General features: G+C 42.0%; 1 protein-coding gene across 1 annotated transcript; it reads right to left on the minus strand.

Moving 5' to 3' along the window:
* Positions 1 to 6,391: 6,391 nt before the first annotated feature.
* fgfr4 (fibroblast growth factor receptor 4) lies at positions 6,392 to 18,983 on the minus strand. The gene is made up of 21 exons (XM_027000102.3): positions 18,281 to 18,983; positions 16,976 to 17,145; positions 14,828 to 15,009; positions 14,568 to 14,706; positions 14,357 to 14,410; positions 13,622 to 13,885; positions 13,440 to 13,523; positions 13,164 to 13,330; positions 12,881 to 13,004; positions 11,869 to 12,059; positions 11,580 to 11,718; positions 11,275 to 11,468; positions 11,023 to 11,168; positions 10,813 to 10,934; positions 10,591 to 10,701; positions 10,185 to 10,375; positions 9,380 to 9,502; positions 9,002 to 9,072; positions 8,581 to 8,718; positions 8,359 to 8,464; positions 6,392 to 8,256 (listed from the first exon to the last, which is right to left on the minus strand). Exons 2-21 carry the CDS (start codon positions 17,043 to 17,045, stop codon positions 8,083 to 8,085), a joined length of 2,790 nt encoding a protein of 929 aa, XP_026855903.1. The 5' UTR covers positions 17,046 to 17,145; positions 18,281 to 18,983; the 3' UTR covers positions 6,392 to 8,082.
* Between the last annotated feature and the right edge of the window lie 4,999 nt (positions 18,984 to 23,982).

The raw sequence follows: 23,982 nt of genomic DNA on the forward strand, positions 1-23,982 counted from the left end.
CTTCAAGCCCATATTGGGTGAAAGAAAAGATCTTTAAAAGGTGCATGCTCACATATTACCATGTATAAAGTTTGTGTGCTATAACTATTTTTGGTATGCTTGACGTGGCACTTATTTTCTTTGCTCTGAACCTATATAGCTACACTCTATAAACGCTTCACTGGTCTCATGACCCATGTTGACTCTTCCTGGCACAACAGTAAACGTTTGTGTGATATTTGGGTGTTGTGAGGTGGGATGTTCAACATTTTGGCTCTGCTGATGTATAGACCAACATTTATATTTTTGCAAAATAAGAAATGAGTAAAACTGGGTGAAATTTTTGGTTCTTAGTTGTAAGTACAGACAAGATTATAATTGTGGTTAAGATCTTTTCTCTGGACTTCTGAATCACTCCAGCTATATCAGAAATGGTCTGTGTGTGTGTGCGTGTGCTGGCAGGCATGTGTGTGTGTGTGTGTGTCTGGTGTGCTGAATGCTGAGTAGATTTCCTGCAGTGAGTTGCAGGACTCCGGATCTGAGCACAGCACGTCTCACTAATCCCCTCTTCCTGCTCTGTGTAAATGCAGGCCTGCAAAGGAAGAGCGGGATTTATTTGATAATTAGGCAGATAATACCTTACAGCCAATTACCTGAGATGGTGAAAGGAGGGGAAGTGAGTGTAAGCGTGTTTGTGTGTGTGTCTGTGTGTGTGTGTCTGCGTGTGTGTGTGTGGGGGGGTGTATACTTGTGTATTTGTGTATGTATGTATGTGTGTGTGTGTGTGTGTGTGTGTGTGTGTGTGTGTGTGTGTGTGTGTATGTGTGCATGTGTGCATGTGTGTGTGTTTGTGTGTGTGTGTGTGTGTACTTGTGTATTTGTGTGTGTGTAAGTGTGTAGGTGTGTATGTGTGTGTGTTTGTGTGGGTGTGTGCACGCGCACTTATACTGAGTGGGTTGGCTCCATGTGTATGTATGAATGTATGTTTGAATGTGAGTCTGTGTACATGAGCCTGTATGCCTATATGCCCTGAAAGTGATGTGTGTTTATGGGTGAATCCTCATTTTGCAAAGCCTAATCTCACCAGTGCAGCCTGAGAGTGCTGGCTTTGAGGTAGAGTGCTGCAACCTTCGCCGCTGGACTAACACTGCCATTGTGTCTGGAAATTAATTAGACATCTACTGGAATGCTGTCCACAAAACAGCGCTGGAGTCTGGAAGAGATTGTGGCTTCAGAATGCTGCACAGAGTTCTCCACGATAGTGCCCCCATGATTCCAGCCTTCCCTTACCTTCACTATAGGCACAGATGAGCAGGGAGCAGAAACCTGCCTCACAGACTGGTGTCAGCACTGGGCCTCTGCTTCCACATGCAGACCACAGAAAGACCTTTTAGACTGTGAAGGGACACATTTACTACACAATCATGTACACACATTTACTACACACTTCTTCCAGTGGAAAAACAGTTTTTACATTAATGCACTGAGGTTCTGCATTGAAATCTACAGGATCTACATTGTCATCATATATATGAGAGCGAGAGAGAGAGAGAGAGAGAGAGAGAGAGAGAAATTGTAAAAAATAAAACATTGTAGTGAAGTACGCAAGGTTTCCTAATACCTAATTAAAATAGAATACCTAAACACATATGTGCAGTCTGCCTCCAGACTAAAAACTCTTGATAATACCATATCTGATTCATATTCACTTCAAGATAATAAAGGTGTTTTTTTGTTTTTTTTTTTGCATTTGCCTTTGTAAAAACATTTACCCATAAATATTTACCCATGTGCAGAAGCACTTTGCTTGCACAGCTGATGAAGGACCTCTGTCTAAAATGTTCTGTTTCTCTGGAAACCATGTACTTCATATGTTTTGATAACCTCTATATATATATGCAGGTGAGTAAGTGCAGTGTACTGTAGTAAGATAGTAGTGATATTAAAAATTGCAGTGAACTACACAGTTTCCAGAGAAACAGAATGTTTCAGACAGAGGTCATCAGCTGTGCAAGCATCTTTTTAATATATAGAATTTTAATAAATTAACATTTTTTATTATATAAACAGACAGAACAACAATAATTGACACAGTATGTTCAAACTTTGATTACCCACTGACAACAAGTTCTGTAGCCTATTTGTCTTTTATGTTACTTAAATGTAAGGACAGGTAGTCTTATATATGGTGTATTAAATAAAACATGGATAAATAAATAAGGTTGGAGCTAACAAATAATGCATTTTTATGAGCCAGACAGCAGAACATGTTCACTGATATAGGGTATAAAGAGCATGCTGTCCTTGTGTTTTTTCTGCAGAGTTTTTAAGGTATGTTTGATTTTTTCTAATTTTAGAAAGAGAAGAACATCTAGGTCACAATGTGTGAAAGTGTGAAGTTTAGGGCCGTTCTACTTAAGCAGCCTAGCATGGAGGGTGAGAAATTCCACACAGTCAGACGGAGTTTTTGTTAGACAATAAACACATATATTTCACTCAGCTGAATTTGCACTCAGCTAAATTACTCTGTAGAGGAAGTTATGTACTGTCAGCTGTTCAAGAGGAACTCAGTAGCAGCCTGACATTTGCTGTTTGTTTTGTCTCAACACCTTGGCTAAATGGCATTCAGGGGTGAGGTGTCTCTAGTTTTGGTATCCCTCCCCCTCACCTACTCAGGGCTATGGTCTGAGCACAGTTACCAGTCTAAGTGACCCCATGCCCAATGTCGGGATTAGGCTAGATGCTTTAAAACGGTTAAGGTGATATTGATGCTGTATATTCTGGCCTTGTCTTTTACTCTTTCTCTTTTTTTCATGCCTAAACACATTTGCGGCAGTCTGGCTCCAGACTAAAAACTCTTGATAACACCATATCCGTTTCATATGCATTTCAAGATAATGAGAGTGGTTTTTTTTTTTTTTTTTTTTTTTTTTTTGCATTTGCCTTTGTAAAAACATTTACCCATAAACACTCCTCAGTACATTCACTCACGGGCCACCATTGACTCCAGGCTGGAAGTAGCCATTTTCCAAAGTTTCCAAAGACTTAGGCTGGATTCTGCCTCCATTCCTTCATCATATGCAGAGCCCCTCCCCTCTATCAAGATTGCCTGCGTGTGAGATCATATCAGAGCAGCTCAGCCTCATTTCACAAACAATGCTGCACTCCACTGCTCCTTTTGGACACCTCATTAGAAAACAAGGCCATTAAAAGAAAAAAGAAAACCTCCTCACCATTCGCTTTGCTCGGGAGGGCCAGTGGAGGAACTGTATCGTTCCGTGTGAACCCCAATGAAGTGGTGGCTGCAGGGAAAACATGGCAGAGGGGAGAGAGGCAGTCAAGAGAGGCCCAGATTCCACGCTCCCACTGCACGGGTCCTTCCCACTCCTCTTGTGCTGAAATCCGAGCCTAATCAATTACAGCTGCCTGACACCTCTGAAATTACGGAGCAGTAAATAACCTCCATGAACACTGTGAAGGACTTACAAGGGCCTGCCGAGGGCGAAGGATCCCTCCTCCACCGCCCTCTCTCCTGCGGCTTGCTTTCTTCCCTGCTCTCTGGTTTCAGTGTGCGCTATTGTCCATGACCCTGGGCCTAGCCTCTGGATATGCGATCCAATGTGTAGCAGGCTCCCTGCCTCTCCAGTGGCAAAGCCACATATTCATCTCCTTTCTCTTAAATCGTGTGTCTGTCTGCGTATTTGGCTTTTTCATTTGCTACAGGTCTGTGATTGACATAGTTCAAATACATCTATTGTTTGATTCTTTCTTTCTAATGATCTAGTGAAGATCTGTTATTCAAGGAATTATACTGTAAATAAAACTTTTTTCTTGCAGTATGTTATCCCAGCTCGTTACAGCTTCCTTTGTTAATGTTTATAAGCATGTTAAGACAGAAAATAAATTAAGTAGTATAGCAATTTAACAATTAATTTAAAATATTTTTTTTATTTTATCATATTGTTCATAGTGTGACAACTTCAGAAGCTTGACAGAGGAGGTGTAGTAAGCTCAGCCATCCAGTGTAATAGGGAACAGGTCTGGGATATGTAGTCACACACCTGTGGGTGGGAATAAGTCATAATAAAATAGTTCAATTTTTCTTTGGGGTGTTTACCCTTCACACTTCCTGGGCCCACAGACATTATCCACAAAGGTTCTGTGTATAGACAAGTGTTCAAATACTTCCCGTGATCAGCAGATAGAGAGAAAGAGAAAACACACACAGATAAGCCATTGTGCTCTCATCCGGAGCAGGGGGTCCGAAGGCTAAGCAGTTGAACATTAACCGTGATAAACTGCTGAGCAGTTGGCATGACTCAACTGTCTCAGCACAGGCAGATGATGAAGTGCGAATCTTCTGCAGTGTGTGTGTGTGTGTGTGTGTGTGTGTGTGTGTGTGTGTGTGTGTGTGTGTGTGTGTGTATGTTATAATTCTTCCTGCTTTAGGAGCTCACAGAGTAAGACTAGATCATAACTAATCATGCAAAGGAATAGGAAAGTCAACAGTTGATGTAATTCAGATAACCTTTTCTCCTCAAACAGGGTAAGTGCAGGGTAAGGGTAAGAGAAATGTGGATATTAGGAACTGTTTGTTGCACAGATTCTGTACTTAGAAATATCATATCATTTGATATTGGTTGCAGCAGTTGTGGCACCAGAACTGCAGCAATTGTGGCACAATTTACAGTACATGAGCCATAAACGAACCAAAATGAGAGTGACTTCTTAAACCGAATAGCAGATTGCATAGGGGACTGCAATCCTCTATTATTAAACATGCTCAGGTTTGCTATAGCAAGTCATTCATCATTGTCCTAGCACCTCAAAAACACACCATATTAAGTTAAGCCTGTGCTAATGCTAATATGGCCTATCCTTTTTGGGAGGCAGTGCTGAAAATGTAAACCTCAATCAGCATGAGCAGTCCTGAGCCAGGAGCCCGATCAGCACATGTGGACCAGTGAGTTAACTGTGGCCACAGCTCCACTCACCCATTCCCTGTGACCAGAGATGCCAGATCACTGAAAAAAACGCGTTGCTAAAGCCAAAACCTGCCTGTTCTCAGAAAACCGGCCAGAGGAAGATAAATCTGAGTCAACCTCAGATGCTAAACGCTAACCACTTTATCAGCCATTACTGGCTTCTTAATAATGGTGAAATAATTGGTGGTCTGTGAGAGGTTGACCAGACTGTTTCTCAGAGGACGCTGATGGGTAAAATTCTGAAAGTTGGTTTATATCAAAAGAGGGAAAAATGCTGAATATGCGAGGAAATTAGTTTCTGTGGGCAAGAACTTTCACAAGATGAACTATTAGGTTTCTGGTTTGAGACTTACAGAGGACACCAATGATTAGTAAATACAGTTCTGTGCTTCCTCTGCTTATATACTTCAGCAAAACAATTAATACAAAAAATCATTCTTCCAGTGTTGCATAATGGATACTTCTTACATCAGTGCAGTGCCTTAAAATAGAATGTTTGCATAATGGCCCTTTTGACAAACCTACAGTGCCAAAACAAAATGTTGTGAAATTTAATATTTGAATCATTTGATTATGTGAAATTCATTTTTAAATTCAATTATTTATAGCACATTATAGAAGACAATGGCTCATTTACATAGACATTTTACTATTTTGTACTTTCCATGCAATTGAGACAAACCAAATATCCTTTTGAAGTACCTTAAAAGTAAAAATGACCTTTCAGTCACAGATAAGATCAGGTCTCAGCATTATCATCTGAGAGGCAGAGAGGGAGGGATCTAGCTAGGGGCATGCGGTGAGCCATTTGGTAAGCTAGCTTGGCCCTTTCACCCTGGCCAGACATGCAGGGACTGTGAAGATGAGAAAAACCCAGCCATGGAGGACCTGCTCTTATCACTTTTTGTCCAGCTGGTTGTTGAAGTCGCTTCTAACACAGAGACACTTATCAGGCTCCAATGAGAGTCAGCCAACCCCACTGTGATTTGTTGCACATGAGAGATAAGTCAGGGATGTGCGGGACATACCTAAGATTTAGAAGGTAACATTTAAGTGTGATCAGGCCTGCTAAGTCCAAGATAGGTCTCTGTCTGTTTTCAATACAAATATATTCACAGATACTGAGTCATTCTTTATATTAGGTGTTGCTGATAAGTATATACTTAAATGATGACTTCCAGCATAAGGGCAGTAATTGCACTGAATAAGCATGTGTTAGTGCTAGCAACACATTTAACAAATGGTTTTCATGTATTTTCAAGTATGTGGATGTTGTTGTTTTGATTGTTTTGTATTAAAGTTAGGGTTTGAATATATCAAGTCATCAAAGGTTAGGATGTCTGTGCTCATAAACTGGTTATTTAAATAATTTATTCAGTACAGGTGTATTTCTCATAATAAAGATAGAACACACATGTACCTGTCAGTAGTTTAAATTATATTTTATTTAATAAAAACAACACAATAAACAAATAAATTAGATATTTCTAAAATAATTCTCTCAAGGGAAAATGCATAAGAACATTGATTGTTACAGATTCAATGAGGAATACATAAATGGAATGTCATGCAGCACAAGTTTTTTTCTGCTTTCTTCATCTTAGGAAAATAACTTTGGACTTTGTAGGGCTGTATGAAGAAACACACTGAGCGGAAGAGTTTGGTGTGTGGTCAGGCCAAACCTTGCTGTAGTTGTCTTATTAGATAAGTATAAGTTTGAGTTCTAGCGGTAGGTATTGAAATGTTCCACTTCTGAAATGGTGACACACCGGGTAAATTTCACCCTCGTGACAAAACAGGGACCCTCTGGTCAGTTATCACGCATATGCTGGGCCAAAGTGTCGCCAGGCCAGGGGCGGGGGATTGCAGGAGCATCCCTGGCAGCGAATGCAAAGAAGCAGTAGGGTGACCCAATATATATATAAAAAAGCACCCTTATCAGCTTATGGATGAAGCCTGAAGAACATAGCAGAGTTTACTGAGAAAGGCCAGCATTAGCATTTGTATATTAAAAAGACGGTGCAGGAGAAAGATGGGCAGCTGGAATCATTACCATAATAAGGGACTCCCTCATTTGCACACAGGCTGAGACAGCCCCCAAATCACCCTGCCCCACAAGTCACACCCATTACAGCTGCATGGGTCCATTGTCCACCCATGGCCTGTGCTTGGACCCCGCAAACAAACTGTGCTAGGTAAAAGGTTACGGTGAAACAAAAGAGGATTCACCCATTTTAAATCAATCAATCTCAAGGGTAGTTTTCACATTCAACCCAAACCTTTTCTCTCTGTACAGTACTGACAGTGGCAGCGTTCCTGGTCCCTACAGCCTCTTAGTGTGAATAGTACTCAGCTTTGTGGTGGGAGCAGTCTCACCACACCGTGCTTGCAAACCATCTACATATAAACTAAACCATAGTGAATTGGATCCTGACCAGTCCGTGAATGCATACAATGGCCTGAGCAGTGTACAAAAGCTATTGCAATTGTGCTGCACAGGAAGAAAAAAAAATCAGGAATAGATTCTTTTTGGAGTCCAATGCAGATTTACATAAGTTCTGCACCCAGCACCTTCACTTCATATGTTTTAGAATAATTTATAAAATGTAATTGTCTTATTTAATGATATGTACATAAAATATTTTTAGATATTCACAGGAAATCAAAATTCAGGCACCTTGCTGCAACTACAGCAACTTTACCTTGCGAGATCCTGAGATTTAAGACAACTCTTTAAATAGAAAAAGTACAATAATTTTATATAGAGAAAATTTTATATTTACCAATGATATTAGCTTTTATATCAAAATAAATGTTCTCTCTTTTAAAAAAATCTGGTTTCAGAACATTCCAGTTTCTATGCCGCTCAGATACTCAGGACTTTATACATAATAAGCAGCATCCATCCTCCTCAATGGAAACTGAGACTAAATAGCTTTATGACCAAGCAGTCCAGTTACTGTATTAGGAACCTGATTATTTGAGGCTGCCTTTGTCTTCACCAGGTTTTGTAGTGCCAAGCATTGTTACAATGTTCTTGGGCAGAGAATCGAAGGACAAGTCCCTGTACCACTTCCCAATGATATCCACAAGCTGAAGTCCAACGCTGGCTAAGACTCTACCGTAGTGTTGTCTTCATGTCTATCCGGGAACGCACGTCATAACCAAGCAAACATGGATCGGTTGACAAAGCATCATGGGTAAACACTGAATCATTGTCTGAGGAGCAAGAGCTGGAAGTGTCCTCACAAGATGGGGAGTACTGTTCAAAGGGGGTAGACAGGTCCAGGTACTGAAAATTAAAGTAAAATCTTTTAGTAAATGACCTTAACAACACCTACTAGCTTGCTTTTAAGCTACATAACCCAAATGAATACTGTGATCAGGGACTTACCTCATCTGAAATGGAAAGCAGCACTCTGTCCAACTCCTCCACCAGCTGTTTGAAGGTTGGCCTTTGTGTCGGAACTGCATGCCAGCATTCTCTCATCTTCATGTAGCTGAAAAATTAGATAAATGGAATAAAATTAATAACTTTATTTGAGCTCATAGGCTGAGTAGAACTTACATGCCTTACTAGGCCAGGAAACATGGCAAGGAATGAGGCAATACTTACAGTTCATGTGTGCAGTTTGAGGGTTTGTCCATACGATGGCCTTCCTTCAGCAGCTTAAAGAGCTCCTCTACTGGGATTCCAGGGTATGGTGAACCTCCCAATGTGAAAATCTCCCACATCAAGACACCAAAGGACCAACTGTGCAAGCAGAAAACCAAAGGTAAGTCAACACAACATTTAAAAGGAATTAGGGATCACCACAGGTTTGCAGTGTGCTAATTTAATCTTTATGCAGAACAGAATTCCATTCATTAATACTTATTGTCAGTCATAACAAAATGTCCTTAGACAAATCAGGGTTACATTTTACTGGTATTTTCCTGAGTCCAAAGAATTAATTTGAACAAGCCAGCAGTCCTGCCTTGGGGGATCACTGATCAGCTGATACTATGGCATAGCTGGAATGATTAGATAGACTTACACATCACTCTGGTGTGTATAGACTCTGTCAAACAAGGCCTCTGGTGCCATCCATTTCACTGGTAGACGTCCCTAAAAGCAGACACAATGGGGCAGTGAGTGAGACAGTCGGCTGAAACACGGTCGCTCCTTCCCTAATCCTCCCCCCACTGTCCAATTATGTCCCATTAAGTAGCCTGCCAGTTAGCCGGGACACATGAAACATCGGTCTTTATAAACACTGTGAACGGCTGCAAACAGGCCCAGGCTCTATATAAGAAGCTGACAGTCCAGATCATTACATGATTATGATACTGCTCATTGATTAAACCACACACATTCAAAAACTGCTTTAAATCAATGGGAAGGTGGCAAAATGTAGATTTTGTTAGCTGCTTACATTGGTGGTTTTCTTGTAGTAGTCGATCTGATGCACTCCTCTGGCTAGGCCAAAATCTGCTATTTTCATGACATTGTCCTCTGTCACAAGAACATTCCTTGCTGCTAAATCTCTGTGAATGCACTGTTGAAAAACAGAAAGTGAGGCTTAGTCATGTGAAATGGCAATAAAAGGTAACATGGCAAAAAAATACAATGTTGGGGTCATTTTGGTGTATCTGGTTATCACATTATTATTTCTCTATATTTTTCGCTCCATAAACCACAAGAGATTATTTGTATTTTTCTATATGAAGTACATTCTGAATCAACATGCAGTAAGAACATTTATCATGCATTCAAAAGCAAACATCACTTGAAATAGACGTGGGGTTCATGGAAAAACACCACCAATCTGTTTGTCGAATTGAACGCATGTTATTAAGTTTATTTTGGTTTTCATTTTAAATAGAAGTGGTATTTGGGGACTGAAAAAGGGGCCGAAAAGGCCCCTGGTTTGTGGCCCTTAATGGAAGGGTTTCAGACAGCTGCATTCTTTGCAGACCACAAAGACCTAGTAATATGATCCTGTGCACAGGCGGCTCTGTGCGCCTGCTTGCTAACAGATTTATGGCAGTGCTAAAAAGGACAAAGCCCACAGAGACGGGATGGGACGCAGCGGTAAACACAGCACACCACCACTTCACTGCGGAATGCCTGGCATCATGTGTCAGACAAAGGGACGTGTTGATAAGAAAACGAAGGAGGCCTGGTCTTTAGCAGGCAGATAAATGAGCTGCGTTGCCACTCAAGGGCCAACAGCTCACCCTTTTAGAGGCCAGGTACTCCATGCCACGTGCCACTTGGTAGGCGCAGGAGAGCAGGTCCTTAAATGTGAGCTGTTCTTCTGGAACCTTGGTCACGTCGAAGGTGTAGTCCATGCCGGGAGGACGACGTGCTCGCAGGTACTCCCGCAGGCTGCCTTTGGATGCATACTCAACCAGGACATAGAGTGGACCTGAAGAACCACACAGACTCATGTTCAAATCAGCGTGACTCACTGGGGGAAGGATGGGGCTTTTTACAAAGTATCTGAATCTCAGATCATGCAGTCATTATCTACCATTATATAGCTCACTACTGACAGGCTCTTGCGGTTAAAATAGCTCTTGCTCAAAAAGTGAAAGCTGACTGTGCACGACCAACCAGGAGATGCCTCTAAGGTGAACTCACCATCTTGAGTGCAAACACCAAGAAGATTTATAATGTTCTTGTGTTTGTCCATGCCTTTCATAAGCTCCATCTCAGAGATAAGGTCAGCCAAGTCTTTGTCAGTTGCATCATCTGAAAAAAAAGACACGCCATGTTCATTCAGCTCAAGTCAAGTAAATCTATTTTAGGTTTATATGAAATATATTCTACAATGCCATATCAATCAGTTTTGGAAAAATCTACCTTTCAGCATTTTGACTGCCACGGTGGTTAATTGATCTGAATTGTCTTTGTTTATCCCATAAGCCTCTGCTCTTACAACCTGACCGAAACAGCCTTCTCCGAGAGGTTTCCCCAAAGTCAGACTAGAGAAAGAGGTAAAAAATTATCAGTTCATTATCAAATAATATGATCAGGGAGGACTGTATGACTTGGCTTGAAAATGGTATGTACTTCTCTCTTGGGAACTCCCAGTCAGGATCATAGGGCAGTTCGAACTCCATGACTCCAGCAAGCATTGGCGAACAGCTGGAGGACAGACGGGCCACCCTCATTAGAGAAGCGCTGGACTTCCCAGAGGAGTTGGACTCCACAGAATACTGTGAATGTTTCCAAGACACACATCATCAGTATCCATATATTCATAATAAATATGTATTGTAGAGGCACTATTGTGAGTCTGTTCTAACATGAGTTACTTCTCACCTGTCTGCGCAGAGGAAACTTAGAAAGTTTCTGCACTGGGAGGGCATCAAAGGGTTCTCGGCTGGGGTGAACCTGCATTCGGCACAAGACCACAATCACAATGGCCATCACCAATGCGATGAATCCTGAGGCATAGATGATGATGTCGGTGTACTTGGTCTCCATAAGATCCATCTCTTTGGCCACTTCTTCTTCTGTAAATACACAACTGAGTTTTTAATTTTTCTATATAATGAAGGACCAAAATGTCAAAGTTCTCTCACCAAGTGGCAATTCTTTTATCCTTAAAGCACTTTTAAATCTACCTGTTAAGACAGTAAGCCATGCAGACTGGTAAGAGATGCCAATAGAGTTTCCAGCCAAACAGGTGTACTCCCCAGCATCCTCCATTGTGATATTTGTCAGATACAGGACCTCCACCTCAGACATATTCAGGCTGCCTGTCTGTGCAGTTAAAAACAAAATGTCACATAAGTGTCACATAATCTTTTACACTCAGCACCTTGCCATTAGTTGTAAATGTGGTTTCAGCTCTTGCCTAGTAGTATGACTTTTGTCTCCATTGAGGAGGTGTTACAATCTAGTGTATGGTACCTTGATGACCTTGACGTAGGGAAAGCCATCAGGACCATAACGACTGCCATTCATCTCAATGTGCTTCAGCCACTGAATATGAGGCTGGGCATCACTGTAGACCTTACAATGGAACTGGGCATCGCCTCCCACTACTGCTGTAGCATTGGTTGGTAACCCAGCCTGCAGAATAGGCCTATGTGGGGAGCGCTCTGAAAAGGAAAGATTAGGAAGGTGTTCATATATGTAGTTCATGTACCAAAACAACAGATTGACTGTTCTGTAAAACGAGTCCAAAAATCTTTTTTAGCACCTCCCAGCACCTTTCCCAACCTCTAGCCATCCACTGGTTACACAGACAGGTGTTCCACTGATAAAGTTTTAAAGTACAAACGGTGCTTACTGCTGTTTGCTGTTGGCTTAAACATGTCATATAACGTCACATAATTATTTACAAAGTATACAACTAAACATATTCATTACAAGTGCTAATCTGATAATATAGTCCAAAGCAGGGAAATAGATAAGTGGTGCTTCCAAAAGCTCGCCAAACATGAACTAATTGGTTCCATTAGAGGATTTCAGAGCCAGCCCCCTGGATTGAGTCCCCCCATGCCTGCTTTTTTCCCCCTCTCCTTGCTCTGAGACAGAAGTTGACCCTATGCCGGATTCTGAACACATGAGTCTGTCACAGCTAAGGTAGAAAACTATTTTGGATGCCTGGCCCACTGCACTGTGAGGCAGATACTATACAATACAATGCCAGCACATCCCCTGACCCCACTTCCCCTGTATTCATACACACAAACACCCTTCTTCCCCTTTTGTGCTTATTATTCGTTTGCGCCTTTCCTGCGCAGCTCTTCCACATCTCAGCAGACACCTGAGCTCAGTGGCTCTCTCCTAGGTACACTTGGTGCCTTCGAGATGCCATCGAGCTGCCAGCACCAGATCTCCCCTGTTTCATGCCTACTCTCTCTGACATATGCCTACTCTCTTTGACGTATGCTCTGACGTATGCCAGCCTTCTTACCCAGCACGTCCAGGAGGTAGCTGTGAGAGATGGAGCCATATTTGTTCTCCACCACGCAAGTGTAGTTCCCACGGTCTGATGGTACCACGCTCTCCATGACCAGGCTCCAGTGCTGTTGTCGGAGCTGTAGACAAAAAATTACATATAAGCAAAATGGGAAAACATACTTATAAATGGTAAGCAGAATAATATAATCGTTTTGTCAGTGGACTGCTTCCATTGGTAAGACTGACATCTTACTTGACTGATTACTGCTATAAGAGCACAGCTTTCGACATCTCACCTTGATCCCCCCAATCCTGTGCTCCCCTCGGAATTCTCTACCATTCTTTAGCCAGCTGATTGTGGGAATAGGGCTTCCTGTAGCAGGACAGCGAAATTTAACTGTGTTTCCAGCAGGGACTGCATAGAGCTTTTTGTCCATCCGTTGAGTGTGAGTCCAGTAGGGCCCTAAAGGTGGAGCACAGTCATGAAACTGAAGGCAATTTCCAAGTCACAAGACACTGACACACGTTCAATCTGATTTCTTTTGTGCAGATACAATGAACACAACACAAACCTAAATAGACCTGGTCATTTTCTATCTCAGTAACAGAGTCTTCTAAACCATTGTCCTCATCATCATCTCCAGATCCCGGGGCATCTGCAAGGTTAACAGTAATGCGATTACACCTTTATTAGTGACAACTCAATATATTCACACATGCTAACCATTCCTTGGTGTTATATACATGAACATACCTGTCACTGTGATGGTGAAGTTGTGCAGAGCCTCCTGGGTAGCATGGAGCATGCACACATATACCCCAGAGTCATCATACGTAACATCTGCGATCTCCATGACTCTTGCTCTAATCTGGATACGAGAGGTATGCTGCACCCGCATGCCGCCTTTGTACCAGTGGACAGCTCCAGGGCAATTTGTGTCACAGCGCAGCTTCAGCACTTCGCCTGGCTCTAGGTGAAGGTGTTCTGATTTCTCTTCACTTAGCTCTTCAGATATGTCTAGGAAAGAAGCAATCAAAAGAATAAAAACCAAATAAAACCAATGAATGTTTCCTTCATTTATCCCTTCATTATAATGGCACTAAAAGAGGAAGCTCAGAGCGCAGTTCCAATATTATGACTTTTGCCCCTAGAATTGTCCCTCCCCAGCCACGCACAAAGCAGTTCTCATGACAATGTGGTGCCCTCCCTCTTTCCCCATGCAGTTTCTAGTTTGGTTAGTAGATATCAGTGAGGGCACTAGAGCTGATCTTGATGTTGAACTCAACAAAGACTCCAGTTAATGAAGTTATTTTGGTATGATGGCCATCCATATGCGTATTTCTGATACACCCACACACACACACACACACACACCCACACCCACATATATACGCACACACACACACACACACACACACACACACACATACACACCCACAGACACACACACACACAGACACAGAGAGAGAGAGAGAGTTTCTACCTTACCTGATGCTGTTTCTGGCGCAGTAAGTGGAGCCATTGGATTAACGGGAAGGGTTTCTACAAAGAGAAGTGCACACTAACAATGACCAACCTTTTTTTCTGATAAAATTCAGCATCAGAATCAATTTTTTCCCCAAACTTACACAGTAGACAGTAATTTAACATATCAATAAGAACATATACTAGTTGTAAAATATTGGCAGGAGTGACTCACCTGATAAGACCTCCACCCAGGCTGAGCGAGACGTCTGTCCAGCAGCGTTCTCTGCCATACATATATACTCTCCTGCATCCTCCAAGGAGACATTCACTAGGGCAAGAGTGTTGACTTTGCTGATGTTCTTTTGTAGAGGCTATGGAGGGAAAAAATCTACAATTACTCCTGCTCTCATGGTATGACATCTTCCAGAGGAGTTCCTAATGTTTATAGCATTTAGCAGATGTTCTTATCTAGTGCAGCTTTTACTTCCTTACCGTGAGGGCCTTAAGATGCGGAGAGCCATTGGGACCCAGCCGATCACTCTCCTTCTTCAGCCACTGGAGACATGTCTTGGCTGGCCTGTGGACTTTGCACACCAGCTTCACCTGCCCCCCGACCGGTACGGTGGTGTTCATGGGGAAGCCTGGCTGGAAAGCAGGCCGGGACACTCTGGGATCTGGGTGTACAGTAGAGTAGAAACTGAAACGGGACCTGTATCTGAGCCACAGGTGTTTACCTCCCCCATCTATTTCTGAGAGTGTGGCTGCATTTCCTCACAGCAAGACTGCTGCGATTGTTCAGAGCAGAACTCGCCCCTATTTACTGAACAGTGCATTCATATCAAGAGCCCCTTCTCTCATTAATCTGACCTGCTTTTCGGGTGAATCGCAGGCTAGGCAACCAATACAAGTGAGAAAATGGTTTTCATTGAAAGATGACCTAGGTTTGACTTCACAGCAGTGTTCCTGCTAACATAGCCATGAGGGTGATAAGCATTTGTGTAAAGAACCCCCAACCCAATGATGTCACCTCTAATGTTCCAGCATTCTCCCCACCACACCACTAATGAACTTCATTGAATGAAGCTGGAGCCTGGCCTGTATCTGACCCTAAGAGAGGGTGTGAATGGTCAGCATAAAAATAAAAGGCATGCTAAACAAAATACACACACCCACACAAACACCTATACACAAACATACTAAAAATAGGCTCGATGGCTGATGTGGTGTGCTCTTGATGGAGAAAATTCTGAGACTGACTATCTCCAGTTATGATCTGCCAACTGTGTAGTAACTAAAACATTTCTACAGCCACAGAAGCCCTGACGTCTCTTCTGTGAAGCGGATCTGGGTCACTTTCTATGCTGGTGTTCCTTGGCCTCTTCTGAATTGAAACTACTCATTGAAAATATTATCATTATATTAATATTATTATTGTCAACCCTATTTCCAGTATTTTTTTTTTGCTGGTAACAGTAGCTTGCCTGAGCAGTTTTGTAAATTACACTATTACAGTTGTCGAATCACTTTGGCAAGAAGTTAATGGTTGCACCAGAGGGCGTGTCAACCTTCACCACTTCCTCAGCATGGGACTTAGCTCATGAAGGTAGTTTTTAACCTTAGGTGTAGGTTTGTGTGTGGGGGGGTATAATCCCCCCACAATAATTCCTGCTCATACTACTCATATAATGTGTTAGGTTGGGTGGTGTGAACAGTGCCCCCCCCTCCCCCCCAAGTTGATATGAAATGTACACCACTGTTTTTAACAAACAATCCTTGCCTCGTTCATGTTTGGTCTAACAACAATTCATATACATACAATGGCAGTGAAACACAAGGGATGTGATGAGCATAAACAGGGTAAGACTGCTGTTTCAAGTATAGCACCAATGCTGCTGCCTACAAGGCTAAATAGTTCCCTGGTTTACACTACAATAAGGCTCTGACAATGAGCGTTCATGCAAGTGAATGGTGCACTTTAGGCTGCTTAGATTACCTGAGACAGCAAGTACTTAGTGAATATCATAATAGCACTTGAAGATAATCAAATACCTTTCTGGCAGGTACAAAACCAAGACAGCCCTACATTTGTAAAGGATCAATAGCAGACCCACACCCCTCCCCAGACCGCCCTACAATCCCCTGTCACTGGCACCGGGCCAGGCAGATTTACACTTCCGAGCCTCAGGGCTTTGGCAGGATCAGGTAGCATTGTTTACAACTCAAGAAAATACTGGGATTCTTTTACCCTCCACACGATTACATCCTGCTCTGGTTACTTTGGACTTAAGCTCCCCAAGAACATGCTTCTCTACATTTGTGAATAAAGCTTCTACAACATGCAGTGACCACACAATCAGACCAAAGAGCGAATCATACACCGGACTGACAGAACCATATGGTAAACAGTCAGAAATGTATCATTTTTGAGTTGACATACACAGGGAAAGTTAAACTCTTAAAGGTTGTACTCTTTCCCTGACAAGTGTTTATTCTAAAAGAACACATTAAGATTGAAAGAGGAGATTGTCTGTTGCAGGACCTTGTAAAGTATACAATAGGATTGGTAGCTTTTTTTAAAAAGTTAGTTTAGATATGAAAATTATAGAAATTAAAGTACTTTATCCAGTTTGGTTTCTCTACCTTTAGAGCCTCTTGATATTGCTAATTCTGCCAGGCACAGGATAATGAAGACCTTATAGATGCTTGACATTTTGCTGAGGTAATATGTCTTGTGTGAGGGAGAGAGTGATAGCTTCAAATGCTGACTCTAGGCATTGGCAACCTCTGTGTGTTCCTCTGTTGTTGCAAACCTGGAAAAAAGACAAGAATGATGGAATTAGTGAATTTTTAAAACAGAACCTAATGCACACGCTAACGTTACAATCTAAAAATTACTTTACCCTCAAAAGCACATTTGTGTATCAATGCTCAGCAGTTCACTGGTGCTAAGTAACAGACGCACTGACACTGTCAGCATCGCTGGACACTGTGCACCACTCTCCATGACATGAATAATTAGACGTACAAAACAGAGCAGTTATGGGGTGCTATTTGTAAACAGAAAAGACACAACACGCAAAGTGGCTCCCCTGCACAAATACATTTGAAACGTACATAGAGGTATAATTGCACGCGTAATAGTTATATATAAAATACTCTCAGTATGGACATACTGATAATAATGAAACGTTTGTGTTTATTGGTCATACACTAGATTGTCCACACGTTTCATTTCTGCACAAGCCGTTTGCTTCTTATGTATATTCTGATTTATTTAAACGATTTATTTAAAAGATTTATTTATTTTATATTTTACACTTGACAACAAAGACGAGAAAGTGAAATCGTTGGCATAGATTAGATTAAACTTTCCGTGCACATAACTGATACAATTCGCAGCGCCACGATCCTTGTGTCCATAGAAGGACATGTGCCAGTACAGTATTTCAATCACTTCTACTCAGAATAAAACCTGTACCACACAGAAAGTAGCCTTCTATTACAAGATAAACTAAGGCGAAGGGATGGCCATACTTCGCTTCAAATATGGTGAGGTTTTCGCATCAGAGTGAGAAATTGTTTTAGGATAAATAAATCCATTTACAAGTGTGAAAGCACTTGATAGACTAAATTAGAGAGGGGAAAATAAACAGACAACGCTGGCAACACCTTCATAGAATTGCGTTTGAGGCAAATTAATTACACTTGCTTTGCACCTTTCATTTCTGCACACAGCCATGTCACTGCTTATGGATATACTATATGGATTAACAAACGTGAGCAGTGCATTTCCCTAGGCAAAATACCCAGGGCAACATGCAATTAAACATATACGAGGATAAATAAGAGTGGTGACAGTAATATATAAAGCTTAAATAAAACTCCCATAACATACTAAAATATAAGCGATAAAATACCCTTTGGCTTGTATTCCACATAATTTACCTTTTCCCGTGCACTTTGTCCAATCCCCGAATTGGGCGATAAGGAACCAGTGGTATTTAGTTTCCTTCGAATGAGTTGGTCTTAGAAGTTCGCATTAGTCGTGCGTATATCTAAATATCCCAAAAGCGCTCCTTAGCCACCTTTCTATGGCTACTAAGTAATGATTTAGGCGATAGCCTTAGAAATCCATCAAAAATAAAACATGTTTGGCTGTACGATGACCTCTGAGTAAGAGGCTCTCCTTGCTCGATACAATGCACAAAGTCCAGCTGTCCTGATTAGATTCTCAGTGCTTCGCAGAGTGTTCGAGTTGTGATGCGGTCCCTTGCGAAGCCAAAACCACTAAATCCACAGAAAAGGCACCACGGGGACAAGTTTTAACAATTCACTTTACTTCCCTTGGAGAAAAAATCCAGTCTTCAGTTTTAAAAGGAGACAGTGTCCAGCAAGAGCAGTGGAGTCATTGTAACGTTCATCTCCTTTTCGTTCGCTGTGACTCAATAATTCAGTTTCTGTGCGCTGACAACGAAACAGCTGTGAAAGCTTCACGCGCCGTGTTCCACTCACGCCAGCATTGCGCTCATGAATGATTCGCTCCACGCAAACCCAGATGAGTTTCAAGCGAGCGACCCAAAAATCTCTTAAGTCTCTGGTTACACTGAAGGAGCAGCGTGTCTATAGCAGCCGTGGATACTACTCTGAGTGGAAGGTTCACAACAATGGACTAAAACGAGGGAGAGAAAGGCGGAGGAGGGGTGAGATTCTGAATCCCCCACCCCCAAAACAAATGCCCTGAGGTAGACCCCCAGCAACCAATATATTTAAAGATATTGCATAGCTTTCCTCACTTAAAGCTGTTACTGAGTACTTTGTTTACGATGACTATATGACTGAGGATTCTAGGCATAATAGGCAAAGTTTAACATCAAATTCCTCGAGGTAGACCCCGACAACGAATGCATTTCCAAATATTGCGTAGTTTCATTCAAATCTTGTCTAGATTGTTACTGAGAATTTTATTGCGATAGGCATATAACATAATAGTTTTAGGCATACATTTAATATAAAGACAAATACAAGCCACTGTATTTCTAAGTAGACAATTTGTAAGTAGACAATTTAACTATAAAATGTGAAGATGAAAAAAGGCATTCCACAGCAGCTAGTATTTAATAAAGTATTAGGGTTATAATCCTAAAAGGGAGTAATTACATTGTTACACCACACGCTAATTAATTGATCCCAAATAAACAGTTTACTTAACATTAGGCGTCTTCCATTATACATGCTTAGAATTTACATGGTAAATTAGAGGGGAAATAAATAAGGCATAAAGTTCTATTGAATCGCGCGCACTTGTGGGGTACTTGTGTACTGTATTCAATAGCTGTGAATTGCTCCTTCCGTAATTACATCATTGGCGGACTGCATACTCCCAATAATCCTTTTAGGTTGTGAGGCGTCACATCGTCCCCTAATTGATTTATTAGCGGAGGCTTAAACGTTCGTATTTATTTATTTTTTTTGCTAGACACTTCAGAAAGCTACTTATTGCCAAGGAGAACAAAATACCTTAACGCAGATGACAAAGAAACGCAACATTGGAAGTTATCTTAGAGAAATATTTCTTCCGCCCCAGTTTTGCAGTAGCACGATTTCTGCTTTTATGTCCAGTTCAGCATCTACGACTGAAGCAGCGCTCTACTGCTTTTCTCCTGTGGCGGGGGATTGGAGGTGGGTATGGGGCGTTACACTTTTCATGTGGAAGACAATGGTGGGAGAAACCGCCAACGCTTGCACACATGTAGCTGTCAAGAGGCATAAATATAATAAAGACACAGATTCTGTAACAACACGTCATTCAGTCTTATCTGAAGTTGTAACTTCACCAGGTCAAAAAGGCCAGCATGGAATTTTAGTCAAAATCCTTTTTACAACAAACCCCAGTCTAGAACATCGGTGTGAGTAAAGAAAGTCAATAGGAATACATTTGTATGCTGTGTCTAAAAGTCAAATTCTGCACATCAGTGACCTTTTGCAGACAGTGCCAGTGTTAGTGCCAGCCAACAGCAAGTGCCCTGCTGTCATGTTACTCATTGCCCAGACAGTGCCCACCTCTCCTTGTTCTCTATGAATACACTTAGGCACTCCACACTGTGGTTCTCTCTCAACGGCAGCTTGAGTGCATCTTGACATTACTCTGTACATCACACAGAGAGAGATAGAGAGAGAGAGAGAGAGAGAGAGAGAGAGGGGCAATGTTTGAGGCAGTGAAGCACTCTCTCCCCTCCACTCCTATCCCCGCTCTTCCTCTCCTGCTCCTGTCCACTTCACTCTATCTCTCTATATATCTCTCTATACCCACACACTCTTTTTTCTTTTTTGCCTCTCTCCGGTCCTCTTTGGCCTCCTTGAAAACCGGTGACATTCCGCTCGACAATGGCAGATTTCCCCCCCATGGTCGTCCTCAGCCTCAGTCTCCGGGGCCTGGCATTAAAGCACACTGGAGCAACAATCGGCCCTCGCAAATCCCTCCGCCTGGCCTTTGTTGAGGCCAGCTGAATGCGAATGCCCCATTAAAGCCTATTATCTGAAGCTCCTCTGTTGCCCTGCAGATCCTCTCCTAACCGCCCCTCTCAAAAGAACTCTGTACCCAAAGCTTTGCTTGGTCTGCCTAATCAGGTACACATATTATTTTGGCATTCTTTCCCACTTTTTTCTCTCTCCAGGCAAACTTATAGCAACCACAGAAAATGGAGCAATTTTGCTGAAAAGGACAGAAGAGTGATTTTAGCAGCCTTTCAGTGTGTACAGTGGGATGACTTCAGCCATGTCAGGTGGGTTATTTCAGACCACGTCAGTGGTTTACTGAGGCGACAGGGTTGCTATGCATCATGTAACACAAATTATTTTTTCCCTGCTGGTTTTCTGAAAGGAGAGTTTTATAATCATCCGGGTCAGAGTTTACAGCATCCTTAGCCCAAGTCAAAGTACGCAAATAAATGAGGGGAAAATGGAAGTTGTAAAAGAAGATAAGGCTCTGATAGATGGGCGTACGCTGACAGCCAATAGAACAACATGCTAGGATAAACACCCAAGCCTTTGGCCATTGATAATTTGACATCGCTGTCAACTATGTGAGGAATTCACCGTTTGAGAAAGCAATGTTCCCGAAGTCCAATATTCACTGTTACCTCAGAAGAAACTGTGCACTATTCTGTGTGCTTGCTCGTAGCTACCTGGTCTTGCAGATGTTGATTTTGCAAATAGTGTAGCTGATATAAGGTTATTCTACCTAGTCATTTGGGTTAATGGGACGCAGCTGGGGCTCTCATAAGATGAAACAGCAATGCAGTGTTGCAGGACTGGGGCAACAGGCGGCACATATAAGCAGGTGGTTGTGTGATGGGCTGGCCTTATTTTACATTGTTGTGGTAAAAAGAGGCAAAGGAGGTATTTCACAGATAGAATTTTAACATGCTATACACTAGCACGTACGCCTTTACCATTGGGTTTTGAAATCAGAAATACACCCACTGTTTCCACTATAATTTGATTATGTGGTATGATATACAGATTATATGGAATAAGACATGCCATAGCTGTAACGGGGCAGACAAAGTCAGATGCTTGTGGATAAAAGGTTTGGGTTTTATTGTGATCTAAAGTCCTAGTCAGAGCCAGAAAAACAAGTTCAGGGATAAGCACAATCATAGAGAAAATACAGTCCAAGTCGAAAACCAAAAAGTAATCCAAAAAACAGGCAGACTAAACTGAAGGGGCAGGCAAGTAGGTAGGTAGAAGACGCAAAATAAGATCTGGTACACAAATGGTCAAAACAGGAAAACCGCTTGGTATGCACAGTAAGACTGGAGGCAATACTTCGCAATGGGAAGAAGCAGTAGGCAGATTGAAATACAATGGGGATAGAAGAACAGGTGATGATGATCTGATGAACTGTCTGTGATTGGCTGGGTTGTTAGCTGGGTGACGAACAGCATGTTGGGAACTGTAGTGAGCTTGGGACACTAGTGGCATGACAATAGCGTCTGCAGTGCTAGATAAAGTTGGCTAAGAGTAGCTAGCTGCTCTTCTCTAAATGGCTAACATGAGAATTAGCATGAACCAAGTATGTCAGGATGCTCTGACTCCATATTAAAAGTAAAAACACTTTAGCCCTGGCATTGCTCACACTCTCATTGTTCACTGTTTGGCTGGACTTTGCTACAAATGTAGCTTCTCTCACTAAACTTCGGCATGAAGCAAGATACCTTTGAGGTATACACAAGCTGATTTGTGAGTGGAATCAAAAGTCAAATGCATGCAGGCTCGTAGGCCCACATTCCTGTCACAGAAGAGAGCCTGTGGACCTTTCCACGCTGGCAACAAATCAACAGCAACATTCTCTACTGTCCTCCCCACCTCCCTCTTATCTGATTACATTAGTGATATGCTGGACAACTCCTTGCGCCTCATCTTGCTGGAGGGGCTTTGAGAGCACTGGAAAGTATTGATACTTGCATGCTTATGCTAATGACCTGATGCCTGTGATAGGGGCGACAGTGGTGTGAATAATTAGCTGGGGTAAATGCAAGCGACCCTTCTGCTGAGTGTGTGAATGTGAGGTGGGGCTGGCCACTCATTAACTGCAGCACTTGTTGGGCTTGCGCTGTTGTCTTTTGTTTGTGTTAATTATTACCTGGTTTGGGTTTGACAAAGCTATTGATGGAAGGGCCTACTTTTTAATGCAGGTTTGCCCTTGCTGCCAAAACACAGGCCGAGAGGGTCCCACACCCAGCTGTTTTTACAGAGATGGATATCGTGGCAGGCAGTTTTCCCTGGGTTCTTCTCCCTTTCTTCTTTGGTTTTCTTTTCTCTTTCCTCTGCTGCACATCCAAAAGAGAAGCCCTCCACATGAACCTTCCCTGAACCCTACACTGCTGATTAATCTGATGGAGACTGTGAATGATCCCTTAAAGCGGGACCATATGCGTTAATGGGCGATTGTGGGATTATCATTGGTTTTGAGGAGACAAAACGAATGGGACAATAATCTATTGGCTTCAACCTTTTTGGGAATTTCCTAACAGTCATGACTCTTTGGTTGTATTACAGGTGGTTTATTAACTATAATCCTTTTATTTATTTTCTGTGCTAGAAACATTATAATAGAAATAAAAGGATACTGTCTTGTGTGTGTGTGTGTGTGTTTGTGTGTGTGTGTGGATGGAGAGGTTAGTTAATGATTATTAGAAGCTCCCACTCAGTGAGAGTGAATAAGATTAATTAACTCATTACCACAGTAAGACAACACCCTGTTGTCCCAGTGCTTCAGTTTTATTTATCAGTTGTAATTTATCAGTAGTTTGCACCATGACTCCTGCCATATACATGGAAAGATGGCATAAAGCGACCACAGCGTGAGAGCCATGTGATGCATGTGGGCTGTATCAGGATGTGGAGAAAGAGGCTGTTGAATCTACATCTCCTTTTTTGGTGGGTGCCCACTACTACACCCAGTTACACTAAACATGTACACATGTACAAGGCTGTTTTGTGAAAAGCTTCTAAAGCTCATGATCAAAGCTCTCTAAAACTTTTATATGCTGCTCATGGTTGGAGGCTTCATCTGGCCATACAATGAGAGACAAAGGCAGTTAATATATCTTCTTGGTTAATATATTTTATACCAGTGGTTAGCA

Source organism: Electrophorus electricus, chromosome 8 (assembly GCF_041902795.1).
Source record: "Electrophorus electricus isolate QZ-2024a chromosome 8, ASM4190279v1, whole genome shotgun sequence".
Lineage (NCBI taxonomy): Eukaryota > Metazoa > Chordata > Actinopteri > Gymnotiformes > Gymnotidae > Electrophorus > Electrophorus electricus.